At 39.3% G+C, this 19,152-nt stretch overlaps 1 protein-coding gene across 10 annotated transcripts in view; it reads right to left on the reverse strand.

Moving 5' to 3' along the window:
- Window positions 1-19,152, reverse strand: part of CEP192 (centrosomal protein 192) — a 140,114-nt gene that overhangs the window by 76,995 nt on the left and 43,967 nt on the right. For 8 of the 10 annotated variants that reach the window (XM_009192319.4, XM_009192321.4, XM_021929910.2 and 5 more), the window contains 7 exons: window positions 18,764-18,907; window positions 12,449-12,513; window positions 11,175-11,384; window positions 8,414-8,540; window positions 7,026-7,156; window positions 504-1,329; window positions 294-420 (listed from right to left, as the gene is read on the reverse strand). In XM_009192319.4, the coding sequence (XP_009190583.2) occupies window positions 294-420; window positions 504-1,329; window positions 7,026-7,156; window positions 8,414-8,540; window positions 11,175-11,384; window positions 12,449-12,513; window positions 18,764-18,907 (1,630 nt within the window). The remainder of the gene's footprint in view (window positions 1-293; window positions 421-503; window positions 1,330-7,025; window positions 7,157-8,413; window positions 8,541-11,174; window positions 11,385-12,448; window positions 12,514-18,763; window positions 18,908-19,152) is intronic. The other 2 variants (XM_009192322.4, XM_009192323.4) reach the window with 1 other exon arrangement.

Below are 19,152 nucleotides of genomic sequence, written 5' to 3' on the forward strand. Positions count from 1 at the left end.
AGTATTCACCAGAAGCATCAAATGAACCACGACAGATCCATTAGGTAGTCTGTAACATTACTAGTTTTCTTTTAAATTCAGAGAATGATTGTTATAATGAGTAAAAGAAAAAGCAGTATACAAAAATTTGCATAGAAAAATAGCCAGAAAGAAATTCACAGCTTACAAGAGTTACCTTTGAGAGATGAATGCATAGATGAGTAATTTTTCTTCTTTACACATTTTTTCCCCAATTTCCTGTACTGAGCACAAATTTTTATTTTTATTTTTTTAAAAAGAAGGTACACACTCACCCTGATGAACTTGTTCCAGAAATTTCGCTAGGAGAAGAATGACTCAGTGGTGATGTGGAAGGTCTGAAGCTCTCCTGCTCATCCTCTGAGCCACGTCCACCATGCTCAGGAGAGAGATTTTTCAAATCTATCAGAAAGGGGTATTTTCCAGTGAGAAGAGAAAATAAACTTTGTAATTTTATGAATGTGACCAACAACTCAGACACTTACCACTATTTTTAGGTGAGACTATGCAATGGTTTTTAAAAGTCACATGCTTCTCACTGTTGCTTATTTCACTGACACACTCATTTTGCCTCTGATTTTCTCTACTATCTCGTATTTCTTCACACTCTTTTAACAGACAAAGGGATGTTATTCTGGAGTTCCTCACTGATGAACAACTATCAGATGGAGTGGAAACTGAGGTAGTTTTTTCGTTGTTACCAACATCTTGTAATTTGTTGTCAATGGAACGTGTCTTCACGTCAACTACTGCACTGCTATTCTCTCTCACATTTGTAACTGAATTTGAAGAGTTTACGGTTCTAGATGACTCTTGACTCTCACTCCCTCCATTTTCAACATAAACAACAGCTGCTGTGTTTTCTTCTGGTTCCCTCACACTTACACTAGTAGCACTTAAGTCCACTGTATGAATGTCTTGAGTAATTTGTTCTTTGGGCAAAGATAAATCCCAAGTATCAGACATACCGGTCCTTGAAAAGTTTTCCAATGCACTTTCATATCTACTAACTTCAGTTTTTTTAAGGTACTTCTCCATATCAAACACATTGGATCCATTACTTTTTTCTAAATCATAAGGTAAGAAATGACACACGTGAGAACAGTCCTTCTGTTTCTCATCTTCCTGAAAAGTCTTGTCTCTGGTTTTATTTGAAAGTGCCTTGATCATAGCAGCAAGTTGGGAAGGATCCGTATTAACTGATGCCTCTGCAATGGCTGACGCAATGGTGCTGATCCTAAGCACAGAATCGCCACTGTCTGGTAGCTTGTCTTTGTATCTTTGGGGTGTGTTGCTCATAAAGAAAGTGTCCTAGAAGTGAGAAAATTAAACATCAGATCAATTTACCCCAGTTTCATGAACATTCATTAGTCCCCCATTATCGTTGGGAGACGCATTTCAAGACCTCCAAGTGGATACCTGAAACCTCAGATAGTACCAAATCCAACTGCCGTAAATCAGAGCATGTTTCTGTTCCTACCTTCCACCCACAAATGTAATGCCTTTTCCATCTTAACTAAGCACTTATCACTCACTGTGGTTGGAACGTCTGAAGTCTGGAGTGCAAAGCATGAATTTCTCTATCCTTCTTTGTAATTTCACATAAAGAAGATCATTCTTACCATAGGTCTCAGCAACTTCAGCATTTTTTTTTCTTTCCTTATTAAGTCGAGAACCTTCACCTTTTCACTTGAAGGAAGCACCTGATAGCTTCTCTTTGGTGTTTCCAAATTGCAGGCAACACTACTCTTGCACTTTGGGGCCATATGAAATAAGAGTGACTTTAACACAAGCACTGCAATATCACTAGAGTTGATCCGATCACCAAACACTACTAAGTGACTAACAGGCAACAGGTGAATACAGGTGGAGAAGCTGGACCAAAGAAAGACTCACATCCCAGCGGGATGGAGCAAGCTGGTGGGAAGATCTCATCATGCTACTAAGAACGACATATAATTCAAAACTCACGAACTATTTCTGGACTTTTCCACTGAATATTTCCGCACCACAGTTGACCACGGGTAACCAAAACTGCAGAAGGCAAAACTGTGGAAAAGAGGGGGCTACTGTACTAATTTGATCTTTATAACCACGATGTAGGATTTAATGGCAACAAAAAAATTAAGGGCATACCAGTTAAATATCCTAATGAAAAAGACAGCTGCCATCAACTTTAATTATATAGTACCAGGTTATTTATCAAATTGATTACCTTTGTTTTTAAAAAATCATCAGGAATGAAAGACATGGTAAAATTGAATCAGATAATAATTTAAAACCAAAAACTTAAGATATTGAGATTGAAAAGCCACTGAGTCATTGTGACGACAAGTATAATTCTTGGTAATTTCATTCAACTGTTAGAATTATTGATAAGCAAGACATAAATAGGAACCCTGAGTAAAAAAACTGAAATGGGCCCAACAGTTAAGAAACATAAACTATTTAACAACAACAACAACAAAAATAATTGTTAAGACCTCTGCCTCCAGTAATAGCAGACTAAGTAAAGCAAACCAACCTCCTGCTAGGAACAATTAGAACTGAATAGCGTATGCAAAAACTTATCTTTGAAAGGACTAGCAAACTTAAAAAGCCATGTAAATTTATGGGGCCAAAATCTAAGAGAAGAAAGCAACCCAGAGAGGTAAGCCCAACACTGGGGATGCTGTTCCCTAAGCGTATCTGCTGCTTCAAGAAAAGGCTAAGCAAAGTTGTTCTTGTGGGAATGCAGGTATAAAAAACTGAGTCTGCCAATCCCCCCACTGGGGGATTAGAAGGTGCATGTGTATATATGTTTGAGAGAGAGAAAGATACCACAGTAAAACATCCATGCTTTGGGATGAGACGACAAAGAGATGCACTCCAGCTGTAAAGGTAAATCAGCATCTGACTGGTTCTCATAAGGTTCTCAGAAGCCAAGCAGATGCCCACACCACACTTCCTATACAGCCCACAGAACGATGGGCTAGTTAAATCTCTTTTCTTTATAAATTACCCAGTCTCAGGTATTTCTTGATAGCAATGCAAGTAACAGCCTAATACAGACTGCCAGACTGGTTGAAAAACAAAATCCAACAGTATGTCCCTATAACATCTGAAATACAAGGACACAGAAAGATTAAAAGTAAAATAATGGCAAAAAATATAACATGCTAACACTAACCAAAGAAAGCTGGTATTGACATAGTTAATCTCAGACTAGATTTAGGAAACAAGCATTACTACACACTGAGGGAGACATGCTCAATAAAGGATTTGATTTGTCAGCAACAACAATTTTTATGCACCAAAACAATTTTATGAAGAATTTAATGCAACAAATTTTATGCACAATTTGTATGCACCTAAAAATACAGTTTCAAATGTTTAAAGCAAATGTTGATATACCTCTAATGATTAATAAACAAACCCACAATCATGGTGGGAGATTTTAAAAGAATAGCACAATAATTTTAAGAATGCAGGCAGCTTGAGCATCCCGATTTAAATCAATCTCACCTAAGTGAGACAGACATTAAGTCACATAACAGACATTCCCTACAAGCATACAGAAAATACTTCCAAAAATTGAACAAATGCTGAGCTGTATATCAAACTTAAACAAATTTCAAAGGTCTAAACCTAAACATTCTCTGACTACAGTACATTTGGCCTAAAATCAATTATTTCAAAAATTAGAAAATCTACACACATCTGATGCACTTACACCACTGAAAAAGCAGGAAGGCAGAAAAATAAGCACACTAGGCATCCATCTCAAAAAGTTAGAACAACAACACATTAAATCCATAGAAAGCAGAAGGAAATAAATGCAGACCAGAAAATATGAAATAGAAAGACAAACAAAATTGAGAATAAATAAAATTGACAAATTAACAAAACTGAAAGTATCTGGTAAGACTAAGAAAAAGAGAGGCAAAACAGTCAATTATAGAAATAACAAAAGAGACATAGTTTAACAACCTAAAATATTAATCACAAGAGGATATTATGGTCAGCATGATAGTAAAATAAATTTTCAAGTGTAGAGGAAGATTATAATCTCTAGAAAACTACAATTTACTAAAACTGACATAAAAAAATTAAAACATCAGAATAGTACTACAACTATTAAAGAAAATTGAATCTGCAATTAAAGGCATTAGATAAAGAATATACCAGACTCGGCTGGGCGTGGTGGCTCACGCCTGTAATCCCAGCACTTTGGGAGGCCAAGGTGGGTGGATCACGAGTTCAGCAGATGGAGACCATCCTGGCTAACATGGTGAAACTCCGTCCTACTAAAAATACAAAAAATTAGCCGGGCGTGGTGGTGGGTGCCCGTAGTCCCAGCTACTCAGGAGGCTGAGGCAGGAGAATGGCATGAACCTGGGAGGCGGAGCTTGCAGTGAGTCGAGATCGCACCACTGCACTCCAGCCTGGGCGACACAGCAAGACTCCATCTCAAAAAATAAAAAAAAAAAGATAAAAATACATAAAAAAGAATATACCAGACTCAAGTGATTTCACTAATGTATTCTACCAAAATCTTTTAAAAAGCACCAACCTTACAAAAACTCTTCCTGAAAACAGAAAAAATGAGACCAGTAAAACCTTGATACCAAAACCAGACAAGAACATTATATGAAAAGTCATTCATCTCACTCACAAAAATGCAAAATTCTAAGCAAACTATTAGCACACCCAATCCAATGATATATCAAAAGATAACACATTACAACCCTAGTGAGGTTTATTCCAAGTATAAAAGAATAGTTTAATATTCAAAAACCATTTGATAAAATTCATCACATCAACAAAACAGAGCAAGCTCAAGTTCTTCTTAACAGATCCAGAAAAGCATCTGACACCAAAACAGAACAAAAAACTAGTGAACAAAGATTAGAAGACCACTTTGTTGATCCAGTAATTTAAAACAAAACAAAACAAAAACCTTACAGCATGCATCAAATTTAAAGATGAAATACCAAAAAAGAGTTCCCACTGAATCAAGGACACCCAACATCACGACATCAACACTGTTCTGAGGTCCATCCAGTCAAGGAAGGCAAGACAAAGAAACAAAGGTATAAAAATTAAAAATGAAGAAATAAAACTTCTATTCTCAGATGAAAAACTATGTATGTAGGAAATCCAAGGAGTTGATAATTAGAGTTAATAAGTAAATGTGCTGGATATAAGGTGAGTATATTTAAAAAACAAATACAATTGTGTATTTGTTTAGCCAAAACAAACAGAAAATAAAGTTAAGAAACATAATACTAAAATAATATTTCATTTGATAGCACAACAGGGTCAAAATAATTGTACATTTAAAAATAACTGAGAGTATATAATTTTATTGCTCATAACACAGAGGATAAATGCTCGAGGGGATGGAAAACCCACTTACCACGATGTGATTATTATGCATTGCATGCCTGTACCAAAACATCTCGTGTGCCCCATAAATATATACATCTACTATGTACCTACAAAAATTAAAAGTAAAAGTTTCAACAACTTGGGAAGAAATCTAACAAGATGACGTGAAAAAATCTGCACAAAACTCACAAAATACAAAGGGAAATTAAAACATATAAATGAAGTAATATGTAAGTTTCATGGATTAGAAAACTCATTATTATAAAGATGTCAATTTTACTGTTCCATAAATTAAATTTAATCCCCAAAAAAGTCCAACAGGGTTGTTGGTGGTTAGTGGTTGGTGTGTAGAAGCTGACCACGTGACTGTAAAGCACACATGGAAATGTAAAGGGCCAAGAATAGCCAAGATACTTTTAAAGAAAAATAGGAGAGTATTTACCCTTCCAGATATCAAGACTTATTATAATAAAGTTACAATATTCAAGTGTCATCTTGACACAAGACAAACAGACCAAAGAAGCACAACAGAGACTCTAGAAATATACCGACAATGTCATAGGATTTGATTTATGACAAAGTTAACATGTAAGAGAAATAATGAAAGCATGAACTAATCAACAAATAAAAATACCACTAAAAACGTGAAAAGGCAAGCCACAGACTGGGAGAAGACATATGGAACACTCATAACTGACAAAAGGCTCCTATCCAATGTAAAGAACACCTATAAATCAAATAAAACAAACTGTCCATTGGAAAAATGGGCAACACACTTGGACAGGAACTTCACAAAATAAGCCTCCAAATGACCAGCAAACATGAGCAAGAACCAGCTTTCTTAGTAATCAGAGAAATGCACATGAAGACAAGAAGGCCCCACTGTGCACCCACCAGAATAACGAGTAAAGCCAGGTGCTGGCAAGGATGTGCAGTGACAGGAAGCACACACTCTTGAACAAATCTATATGGTACAACCACTCTGGAAAACTGTCAAAACCACTGAAGTGAAGTTACGCAAACCCTACAACATACACATACAACTCACATGAATGTGTGCACACTTCCCAGGTACTAGGCTGTTCATGGAGCATTGTTTTATAATTGCCCAGCAGTGGAAATATCCCAAATGTTCACAAATGGATATAAAAGCAACAGAATATTCATATAACAGAATACCATACAGTAATAAAAATAAGTTTCTATTATACTCATCTAAACAAATGTAAGGTGAGGTGAAAAAAGTCAAAGAAAAGGAACACATGCCACATGGTTTCTTTTATGTGAAGTTCAGAATCAGATAAAATTAATACAGGGTTAAAGGTCAGGTAACTGGAGGCGGCAAAAAAACTTGTTTCTGGGCTGTTGGCAATGTTCTTTCTTGATCTGACGTGTACACAAGTGTATGCCTTGTGATCATTCATTCACTGACTACAAATCTGTTTTATAAACTCATCTGTGTGTATATCACAACAAAAACTTCAAAATAAAAATTTAAAGGACACTTGCAAGAAATTTGAAGCCAGGAAAGAAAACATGCTAAACTGCATATATTTTTCACAGGTGATCTCGTCTTGATCCTATATAAGAACTACAACAAGACAATCTTAGATTTCTTTACGAAAGGCTTAAGCTACCTCTGTTTTGCCTTTATCAGCCATTAACGTCACATCATTTTCATCCACTTGTGAAGTACTCTCCACTGCTTCAACCTGAAGTGTAATTGATCCTTCACTTAGCTGTGCCTGGGACTGTTCATTTAAATCTCCTGCAGGAAATATATAATATTCAACTTACAAGTATACACTATTTGGCAAACACAGTCTGTGGAATAAGGATCAGGCAAAATGACTAATTACCAAGGAAGATGTCTTTGTACCCCAAATGTCAGCTGCCTTCACTAAAACGGTTTAAATGTATAGTCACTTGGACAGAGAACAACAACACAGTTAATTTGGCTCAGTGCTGCAGAGTCCAAACTTTGAAGGAGGATTGTTGATTTTAATATTTCCCTTGCAAATGCACATATAAACTCATTTAATATTTTTCAGCTTTAAACATTTCACGAACATATAATAAGTTGAATTTAAAACTGAGCACTACTTGGTCGGGTGCAATTGCTCAAGCCTGTGATCCCGGCACTTTGGGAGTCTGAGGTGGGCAGATCACTTGAGGAGTTTGAGACCAGCCTGGCCACCATGGTGAAACCCTGTCTCTACCAAGAATACAAAAAATTATCTGGGCGTGGTGGCGTGAGCCTGTGATCCCAGCTACTCGGGAGGCTGAGGTGGGAGAATCGCTTGACCCAGGAGGTGGAAATTGCAGTGAGCCAAGATCACACCACTGCGTGACAGAGAAAGACTCTGTCTCCAAAAAAAAAAGACAGACTGTCTCAAAAAAAAAAAAAAAAAGAGAAGAAAAGAAAGAAAGAAAGAAAGAAGTGAGTGCATCTTTAGAGAAATGGAAAATGAGCTGACTTTGTATACACGGACCCCCCATCCCAACTTCCCTACTGGAATACAGGCTCTTAAAGGAATGGAGCTTATCTTATACAAGTTTATGTGATATGTAGCACAAGACACTGTACTAACAAAAAGTAGCTGCTTGATAATTCTAAGTTGACCAAGAACATCTGATTAAAAATATTATAGATATTCATCATAAAAATTTATCATAGATTATCACAGTCTAAATCTCAAAACATCTCTTTAAAAGTCAACCTAAATAATAAATATATCTACAATTAACTAACTCAATAATTCAACAGCCAACATTAGCCCATTTGAAATTATTTTATTTACTGTGGTTTTTACAAATTTAGGTAGATTTTGGCTGACTTGTTTCCACTTTAGATTTAAAAGGATATATGAGGTTACATATGAATCAAATCTATAACTAACACTGAGAAACTACAAAGTGTTATATACATTTTCACTCATAAAGAACATGGTCACACATTTAACCCCTAAGTTACACATTTAAGGAAAAAAAAGATTCCTAAAAGCCCCTTCTTTGAATCCTTTACCTGAATATAGATCATGGTTAAGATGAGCCATTTCTTTTTCCAAATCACCTCTCGAGACATCGGATTTTCTTATTAAGGCAATAGGTTCTGTCTTCTCTGGTGATCTAATAAAATAGCCAAATGACGGCTACAAAATAATTAAATGTAAATTATTTCTTTGATTTTCAACGGCTTTGAGAAATTCCAGACTATTTTATCTAATAGTGGTAACACAGCTAAATGACATCAAAAAACTGTTCTTCCCACTTAACCTCAAATTACTAGAGATGACCTTCAAAGGTCCAGGTAGAACCTTTCATTTCCTTAATACTAGCTACCTTTTAATCATTAGAACTCATATTGTCAAATAAATTGCCCTTACTAAGAAATTCAAATTAAAACAACACAGAAATGAGGCCGAGCACAGTGGCTCACACCTGTAATCCTAGCACTTTGGGAGGCCACGAGTTCAAGACCAGCCTGGCCAACTTGGCAAAACTTGATCTCTATTAAAACTATAAAGACTGGCCAGGGATGGTGGTGCGCGCCTGTAGTCCCAGGTACTCAGGGGGCGGAGGCACCAGAGGTTGTGGTGAGCTGAGATCAAGCCACTGCACTCTAGCCTGGGCAACAGAGTAGACTCTGTCTCAAAAAAACAACACAGAAATGATACTTTATTCCTCCGATAATTATTACTGAACACCTATTATGTGTTAGGCACTGTTTAATCATCAGTGACACATTAATGGAAAAAAGATAAAAACTCCTGCTTCCTGGAAATTACAACAAATGTACTTTCTTTTATAGAATAAACACACCCTTGAAAAATGTGTGTTAGGATTAGGGACGCTCCTACCAACTTGCATGAAAGTTTCTGGAAGGTTTGCATTCAAGGAGCTTGCTGAAGAGCAGGCAGTTTCCACTCGACCTTTTTATACAGCAGTCACCCGACAGAACTAAAATGTGACCTCAGTAAATGCACTCAATTTTTTACTGGTCTCCACTTGAATTTCTTCCCTTGATTCAGTAACTTGAATGCAAATAAAACTTCATTACTTATACCAAAACAAAAATTCCAAACAACAGACCAACTGTTTTTCATGATCCAGTGCTCTGTCCGTCTTACCTTTCCTTACTATAATTCCATTAATAAGGAATTCAGTTACTCTTCAACTTCTGTCATAATCTCAAAGTCACAATCAATCCAAGCAGAAAAATCTACCTTTCTAAAGTATTTATTTTCATTTTTCAATTCACTGCACTGAGCAAGACCACAGTTCAATTTCAAAGTTCTATGAATCAGCTGTGACTTCTAACACTACGTCTATTATTTCAAAATCATACTCTTAATGAAATCCAGTTTTGATAAACACTCCCTCCAATAACCCTAATTCCCTCTGTGGAATTTATCAACAAATTCTTTGACTCTATAGAATAAATCTTGAATTATTGCCCTTTTCTCTGCTTCTACTAGGTCATCCTTGTCCCCAGCCTTCATCACGTCTCTCCCATTTCCTAAGCATTTGCCTGCTTCTTTCCCTCTTCTGTCTTTTGCTGACTCTCACTACCTGGGCACCTGACATATGGCGGCAGCCTGCTGCACTTGGAGATGGGCCAGCACCACAACGAAGTTGTCCTGGGCCTCTAAGAACTTCCCCCTAGTTCATCTGAGATAAAACCCCCTCCTACTAGGAGCCCTCATGATCTGGCCCTTGGAATCATCTGCCATTCTCCCTTCATACCCTCCCACCCTGCTCCTCAGAGCAGCTCTGCCTGCCTGCTTTCCATTCCTCCAATATGCCACCCTGGTTCCTGCCTCCAGGCCTGCACAAAGACAAAGGCCAGGTCACTAATGGAGGGAGAAGTCTTAATTCTTCTTACAAAAAAAAACACTTTTCTTTTTTTAGATGGAGTCTCACTCTGTTGCCCAGGCTGGAGTGCAGTGGTGTGATCTCGACTCACTGCAACTCTCCACCTCCCGGGTTCAAGCGATTCTCCTACCTCAGCCTCCCGAGTAGCTGGGATTACAGCCACGCACCACCACATCCGGCTAATTTTTTATATTTTTGGTAGAGATGGGTTTCACCATGTTGGCCAGGTTGGTCTTAAACTCCTGACCTCAAGTGATCCACCCACCTCAGCTTCCCAAAGTGCTGGGATTACAGTCGTGAGCCAGTGTACCCGGCCTGCTGCCTCCTTTTCATCACTAAGATGCCAACTCAATGTCCTCCCCCAAACGTCAACCTGACCAGCACAGCTAAAGTAACTCCCTCTCCTCACTCATGCTTTATAGGACTTATCACTACCTGAATAACTTGTGTCTTTTTAATTGTACATGCATTACATTTAATTACATCAAAACACTTCTATATTTCAAAACATCTCTTTAGACAATAGTTTTTAAAAATCAATTTTAGAATTCTTCACACCAACCAACAATAACAATAGCAATGAACAACTATTAAATACTTACCACACGTTGGCTTAGCGCTAAATGCTTTACATGAACCATCACATTTAAATCTTACAAAGCCCGATAAAACTGTGCTATTAAGAAATGGGAAATTAAGGCACAGAGGAGTTAAACTGTTCAATGTCCTAGAACTAGCTAAAAGACAGAGCTAGAACTGAAGTAAAGGGCTGACTGACGATGAAACCTAAGTTTTTTACCACTCTTCTGTCCCATACTGTTCTATCTCCATTTTAAAGTCACTCTGCCATCATAATACTCAAAATCTGAAATCTGGTGACTGTGAGTACTCCCAGCAGATTCCATACTTACTCTTTTCACATTGTTACCACCACCAAGGCAACCAAGCGCTTCAGATCTTTGAGCAAAGAACTCTCCTAAAGATAGACGTAAATAACTGGCATCATCTTTATCCAAATCTGATGTGCTATGTGATTTCCTCAACAGACTGTGATTAATTGTAGCTCCCCAGGACATATCGCCCAGTGCGACCGAAGCATTACGAGCATCTATGTTTTCTTCCTAGGGAGAAAGTTATTGTTTCGTTTCTTTCCCCCAGCAAGTCACTTTTCTGTTGTCCTAATATACAAAAACTAAAAAAGGCTTACCAAGAAAATTTAAAAAGTAATTTTTTAAAAACTAGACAAAAAAAAAATTGGACAAACTGAAGCATAATCAGCTACCACAGCTAATGAAGTCCAGTAGAGGAAAATGAGTATTTCTGAACACTTGAGTTATAATACACACGATCTTGAGTTGCTCATGACAGCACTTTCCTGTAATCCCAGCTACCTGGGAGGCCAAGATGGGAGACTGGTGTGAGCCCAGGAGTTCAAGACCAGCCTGAGCAACATGACGAGACCCCATCTGAAAAATAATAAGAATGTTATCTTCATCTATTGCTTCATCAAACACTGTCATAAATTTTGAATCTTCAAAATAAGACTGAAGTAGGATTGTCATAAATAAGAATCTTCATAAAAAACAAACAGGATGTAGGACTGCCTCACTTTAAAACGTATTTTTAAAACTATAGAAATACAGCCCGGCACAGTGGCTCACACCTGTAATCCTAGCACTTTGGGAGGCCAAGATGGAAGGATTGCTTGAACCCAGGAGTTCGAGACCCGTCTAGGCAACGTAGCAAGACTCCATTGCTACGAAAAATAAAAAATAAAAAAACAGCTAGGTGTGGTAGTACATGCCTGCAATCCCAGCTACACAGGAGGCTGATGCAGGAGGATCACTTGAGCCCAAAAGCTTGAGGCTGCAGTGAACTGTGATCACCACTGCACTCCAGCCTGGGTGACACAGCAAGCCTTTGTCTCAAAAAATAAACATAAACTATGGAAATATCCATTAATGCCATTAAATCAATTTTAAGTGAATTAAAGATATATTTCAGCATGTCAATGATCTTCAATTAATAATTTAGAGTATGAGGGAAAAAGCAGAAGTTGTCTAGCCCTAAGAAAAATATGAAATTCTATACTAACTGTATATTCAGAAAGAAATGAACATTTTGCCTACACTTACATTAATACAGGAAAAATTTTAAATTTTGGATAAAACAAATAATTACAAACCTGTATAAATTGATGCTCTTTATTAAATTCTTCTTCATCTTGTGCAATCAAATCAAATGCTTCAGCTTAAAAAGAATACGTTTATATAAATAAATTACACTAATACCTAAACAAACACTAGCATACAGACACAAGTTAGGAAAATGAAATACTAAGGAAATAAAGTTGTAACAAGTATGTAAAAGCTTGCACTCATGATTGATGCATCTGTATTAAATGCTGAAGTCTACGGTTGTCAAACTTTTGCTAAAGAACACCTTGCTGCAGTTGATTGTGTCACTAACTTACCCCAATTTACTCACGGGCTTTACAATGAAAGCTTTTTCTTTCTAAAATTAATTTTTGCTTTGGAGAGTTAGGCACTCTTGCATTCAGGCACTCGTCCATGAATGCTGGTGGAATTTCATCGGGAGTCATCAGACTGATAAGCCCTCTATAAGCTTGTCACGAAGACGGCTGCAAGGGTGCCCCAGGACCCGCTTGCCACCCATCCCAGGAAACCCTGGTCTGGACAAACACTAGGAGTCCCCTAATGTCTGCCCTCAAGGTTCCTGCCGAGTACCTCAGTTCCCCCTGGGAAAGGAACACCAGCCTAAGCACACTCAACCCCAGGCCGAAGACCATCACTGAAATGCCTCAGAGGGATGGGGCAAATGGGCAAAGAGGGCCAGGGCCAGAAACACAACTGGGAGTGGTGGATTCGTAGCAAACTAGGAGGCCCAAGACCCTGCTTGAGGCATCAGAATTGCCAAGAACTTGAAATGTGTTGGTGAAATGTCTGCCAGCCAGATGCTAGACTGCCTGGCTGCAGCACTCTGGGCCTCTGCCTGGCAATGCAGGGTTGGAGCAGAAAGGAGAAAAGTGAATGGTGACCCAGAGGGCACAGTCCACTCATGGCCCAAACATGATGGAGGCTCCCCACTATCATGTGTCCATGAGGGACCAATCAGATCCACACTGCTCCTTTGGGAACCTAGACTGTATCCCACATTCACAAACTAAGACAAAAGAAAAGCAGACACAGGATATTTCCGTTCAGGAAAAGCACCAAAGACTGCTGAGGCTTCCTGCCTGTCAGAACAGTGCTAGTTCTTCACCTTGTTAAGTGACCATTTCTTATCACACACACACACAAAAAACTTTTTTTTTTTTTTTTTTTTTTTGAGTCAAGGTCTGGCTCTGTTTCACAGGCTGGGGTGCAGTGGCACAATCTTGGCTCACTGCAACCTCTACCTCCTGAGCTCAAGCGATCCTCCCGCCTCAGCTTCCCCAATAGCTGGGCCTATAAGCATGTGCCACCACCCTCAGCTAATTTTTGTATTTTTTGGTAGAGATGGGGTTTTGCCATGTTTCCCTGCCTGGTCTCAAACTCCTGGGCTCAAGCAATTCACCCACCTTGGCTTCTCAAAGGGCTAGGATTACAGGCATAAGCCAAAATGCCCAGCCTAAAAACAACACATTCTTAACCTACAGCATAGAACCTAGGAATGAGCATCAGGAGAACCATGAGGCCCTCAAAATACATGCAAAATCATACATTCCATAAAATATATTTCTATGAAGATTCACTGTGGAATCTATGACGCAAGCTAAGTTAAAAACCACTGCCCTAAAAGATGAAAGGACCAACCAACCAAATCTGACAGCCAAGAGAAGGGAATTAGGAAACTCGGCCCCGAAGAGGGTAATATGGTTTGGCTGTGTCTCCACCCAAATCTCAACCTGAATTGATCTCCCAGAATTCTCACATGTTGTGGGAGGGACCCAGGCAGAGGTAACTGAAACACGGGGGCCAGTCTTTCCCATGCTATTCTCATGATAGTGAATAAGTCTCACGAGATCTGATGGGTTTATCAGGGGTTTCCACTTTTGCTTCTTCCTCATTTTTTCTCTTGCCACCGACACATAAGAAGTGCCTTTTGCCTCCCACCATGATTCTGAGCCACGTGGAACTACAAGTCCAAGTCAACCTCTTTTTGTTCCCAGGTTCGGCTATGTCTATATCAGCAGCATAAAACGAACTAATACGGAAGGTAAAACCCAAAAGAAACTTAATGTACTTTGAGGAGTTAAGTATCACCTGGTTTTTAAATAATTAACCGAGCAGCTCAAAATAGCATTTATTCTAATCCCTGAACTGTAAGGGATTCTTCGAAGAAACATCTATATTAACACTATGTTGTCTACTCATCAGAAATCAGTCACAGCCAGTAAGAAAGCAGAACTTCGTATTTTACGAGAATCTATGCCAATTCTTTGGCACACCTAAAACAACAAGCCTCTTGTGCTGAATGCTTCCGAGACCAAACGTGGAAGCAGCCCATTTGTGTCCCCCACTGCTGAACTCTCAGGTCACAAGCAGCAGCAACGGAGCACCTGGAATAGATGGAGCTGAGCTATCAGCAAGGAGGAAGGCAGGCACGGGGAAGAAGAGGCGGTAGGCTCTCTTTTTTTTTTTTGAGACGGAGTTTTGCTCTGTCACCCAGGCTGGAGTGCAGCGGTGCGATCTCGGCTCACCGCAAGCTCCGCCTCCCGGGTTCATGCCATTCTGCCTCAGCCCACCGCTGCCCCCCCACCGACCCCCGAGTAGCTGGGACTACAGGCGCCCGCCACCAAGCCAGGCTAATGTTTTGTATTTTTTTTTTTAGTAGAGACGGGGTTTCACCGTGGGTTAGTCAGGATGGTCTTGATCTCCTGACCTCATGATCCACCCACCTAAGCCTCCCAAAGTGCTGGGATTACAGGCATGAGCCACTGCGCCCAGCCGAGGCAGGATCAAGTTTGTAAGTAGGCAAATTTTCATTTAAAATGACTTGGACATTGTAAGATTACACCCTTTTTTCCAACCTTCCTCTTCTGAGTATCTCCTTCTATTACATTGTTAAAGTTCCTTTCTCCTTTTCAGTACAAAGGCTCCCATTTCATTAATGCTACCTCCACCCCTATTTCCCTGGATCTAGTCCATCCCTCCCAGCACCCATCAGCTTTTTCTGTCCACCAACCTTTTTAATAACTTTCCATCTCCCTGTCTCCCTTTCCTCCCCACCCACGCTAGTCATCCTTTCCAACCAGACTAGCACTCATTCCCTAAGCACAAGGTTGGTTTCATTCAATCTTTCCAATACCATTTTTTATTTTTTAATAGTAATACATCTAATAATTCAAATTTAAAAGGTGTATGTATGATACCACAATAAAGAGCTTTTCAAAGTTAACCAAAGACTTACAAGGGTATACACTGAAAACTATCTCCCCATCCCTGACCCTCGTTTCCCACGCCCTTAGATGCAACCAATAGCTAAAATATTTCTGAAATGTCTATCTGAATTTTTGATTTTTGAGTTCAAGTAGCTAGAGATTCCTGTAGTCAGTATCTTGCTTTATCTTTCCATTGTATGTCTTTACAAATGTCTGTATGTACATCCTCCCCTCTCCTACCTTTCTACACAAATGTTACAATACTTTATGTGCTTGGAGGTGGATTTTACATAATTTATTTTGGTGATCATTCCATTTCAGTAAGCAAAGAGCTCCTTTACCATTCTGTATGGCCACAGGGTGCTTCCTTGTATGGATGCACCTTAATTTATACCCTATTTTGTCCATCTACACTGCTTCCAACCTTATTATTACAGACAATGCTGCAAGTAATGAGCTTGCACATACATCATGTACCATTTGTACAAGTGTATCTGAAGAATAAATTCCCAGAAGCAGAACTACTCGGTTACAGGATGGTACACGTGTAACTTTGCTAGATGCTGCAATGTCATCATACCCAGAGGCTGTGCCAAGAATGGACTAGCACACCTGTGTCTCTCACATCTTTGCTAAGACAGTTTTATTACCAAACTTTTGGATCACTACCAAGGAAGTAACTGAAAAATACTATGACTGGGTGGATTTACACTGCATTTCTTTCCATGAGTAAAAATGAACATTTTTTGTTGTACATTTAACAACCATTTTTCTTTTTCTATAAATTGTTTCCAATTTTGAGGTAGTTGGTCTTTTTCTTATTGTTTATTAGAACTGTTTATATATTAGGAGAATGGGCTCTAAACCTATAATATGAATTACAAATTTTTTATTCTCAATTTGCTAATTTTTAAAAACTTTTTACGATAGAGAGGTGAAGTGTACAGCTCAAGGAATTTTCACAATCTGAACACATCTGCATAGCCAACAGCACAGATTAAGAAGCATAACACTGTCAGTGCCCAAATCACCCGAGCCAGCTTCCCATGCTACCTCCCCATCCACACGTAACCACTGCCCTGCAGCTGGCTCTGTAGGACTGCACTGCCGAGCTGTACACAAATAGAACTACAGAGTCTGCGTTCTCAGTCAGCTTCACGTCATTCCACGTTACTGAAATTCATCCAATGCTGTTGCATGTAGCTTCACATCTCATTCCCACTGCAACCTAATATTCCAGGGTATGAATAAACATAATCCATTCTACGGCTGGGGGAGGGGAGGGTGGTTCCGCAGCGACTTGGAAACTTCCACTGCTAATGCGAATTTGAGAATTAGGGGCTGATACAAATAGTGCTGCTATAAACATTCTAGTATGTCTTTTGGTGAATATGTACACCCTATTCTGCTGTGTATGTACTCAGGTATAGAATTATCAGGTCATAAAGTATGAAGTTCATCAAGTTCACCTTTACAAGACACTGCCAAACAGGTTTCCAAAATGGCTGTACCAATTTACACTCCCACCAGCAACACATGAGAATTCCATGATCTTTTAAGTGATAAATATCCACCATTCAGTCTGCATCATCATTTTTAGATCAAGATATCATTAAGTCCTAACTGCAACTCAGCTTCACACTTCTGACCCCTATTTCCACTAATGACTACTTCTGCCTCAAACCACAATCACCCAAAATCTACACATTCTTCTGACTCCCCGCCTCAGGTAACGGTATCGCCATTGCCCCAGCTAACTCAGACCACAGACCCTCCTCTCTTCCTGCCTCTCTACCATCCCCTGAGATCCAGCCATCAAATCCTAACCATTTTACTTCTGCGTCTTTCATTAGCTACTCTTTTCATTTTCACTGGGACACCTAGATTTCGACAACATCCTAAGAATTCCCCCAAATGACCCTGACTGCCAAAAGAAGACTCACCTAGCAAGTTCCACAAGCAACGAGTCCTGATGCTTTCCAGACAAGCCTCAATCCTGGGCATGGTCGTCAAAACTCAATCCACTCCTGGCCCACTGACCTCTCCAGCTTCACCTCCTAGCCTCTGGCCACCCTCCCTTTATCCTGCCATACAGGCTGGCCACACTGGACCATGCACCTTCTCAAACATGCCCACACTTCACCAACTCATTCCCTTCCAAACTGGGCTTTCTCTTCATTTGAAATTTCTCATGCCCCCAAAGGATTACCTGTGAAAACTCTACCTCAAAAGTGGCTTCCTATTCTTTTGCTACCTACTCACGCAACGTTTGTTTCTTCTCTGAATTCCATTGCTTTTGGTTTGAGTTTCTCACGATGCCGATGACTGTGTACTGCATTGCTGTCTCATCATTCTGGGCTGATAAGCAGTTAAGGACTGGCATACTACCTCATTTATTGCTGTAATTCCACATCAGGAGACTTTTTGAAAGAAGCTTAGTACAAGCAGTAAGTGGGAAAATTTCTTCCTCTGGCGCAAGCCTATGAACAATAAGGCCAGGCTTGACAGGCCCATGAGCAGCGCAGCTCCTTCCAGTTACAGCAGAGCTCAGCCCTGAGGGCTGCGGCACAACATCTTCACAGGCTGCGGCTCCAAATCCCGTGACCTGGCGTCGTGCAGACCTAAACCACTTTCTATATTCACTGTCAGGGATGATGCTGATCAACAACCTAACTGCTTCTGTTAACGCTTTTATCCCTTGAGATTTCATTATCTTTTTGGTTACTTTTCTTCCATCATTTCTACCACACTTTCTACCTTTCATGGACTGGTTTTTGTAACTGCTGATTTATCAGGACATTTCCTTTGCTCGGGTCAGAAATTTTAAAGGGACAGGCAAAACGTGAAGTCCCTTCCAGCCCTGCAGTACTAAGGTGTCTACACAGCAGTATACAAATGCTATTCTCACTCATTGGCTTTGCTTAAGGAAATGGCTCAGCTCATCCTACAATGATTAAGACTGGCTAAAACCTGAGGTCCTATAAAAACAAGTGAAGCGCTTCCAGAATACAGTGATAGTCCAGAAGGGATCTGATGTGACTGACCAACATAGAGAGTAATCTTAGAAAGATCAGAAACAGTGAAAATGTTATAATAAATGTTTATCCATATACTTACAACCAGATCTGAAGTCTTCATTCATCTCATCACTTAGAGACATATTTAAATTTTGTTTGCTATTAAAAGATGTGTAATAGGCAAGGTCTGTGACCCACCTACCCTCTTCATTTTGATAGACCACACTCTGTGGGAGATCTGTTTCTAAAAAATAAAATTCCCAAAATATCAAATGACACATGTAACAACTAAAATGATAAAACATTCTCAATTTTTTTTAAATTTAGATGACTACCTTAGTTACCAACAGTACTGAAGTCTGCCAAAGCTAGTTAGAAAAAGGAAAAACCACTTCCCCAAAAGAAAAGTATCTCTTTGACGGAAGGCAAGCCAGCCTTACTCACAAAAAATCTATAATGGAGAATGAGGAATAAAGGAAAAGAATGTGA

The sequence above is a fragment of the Papio anubis genome, chromosome 19 (assembly GCF_008728515.1).
Source record: "Papio anubis isolate 15944 chromosome 19, Panubis1.0, whole genome shotgun sequence".
NCBI lineage: Eukaryota > Metazoa > Chordata > Mammalia > Primates > Cercopithecidae > Papio > Papio anubis.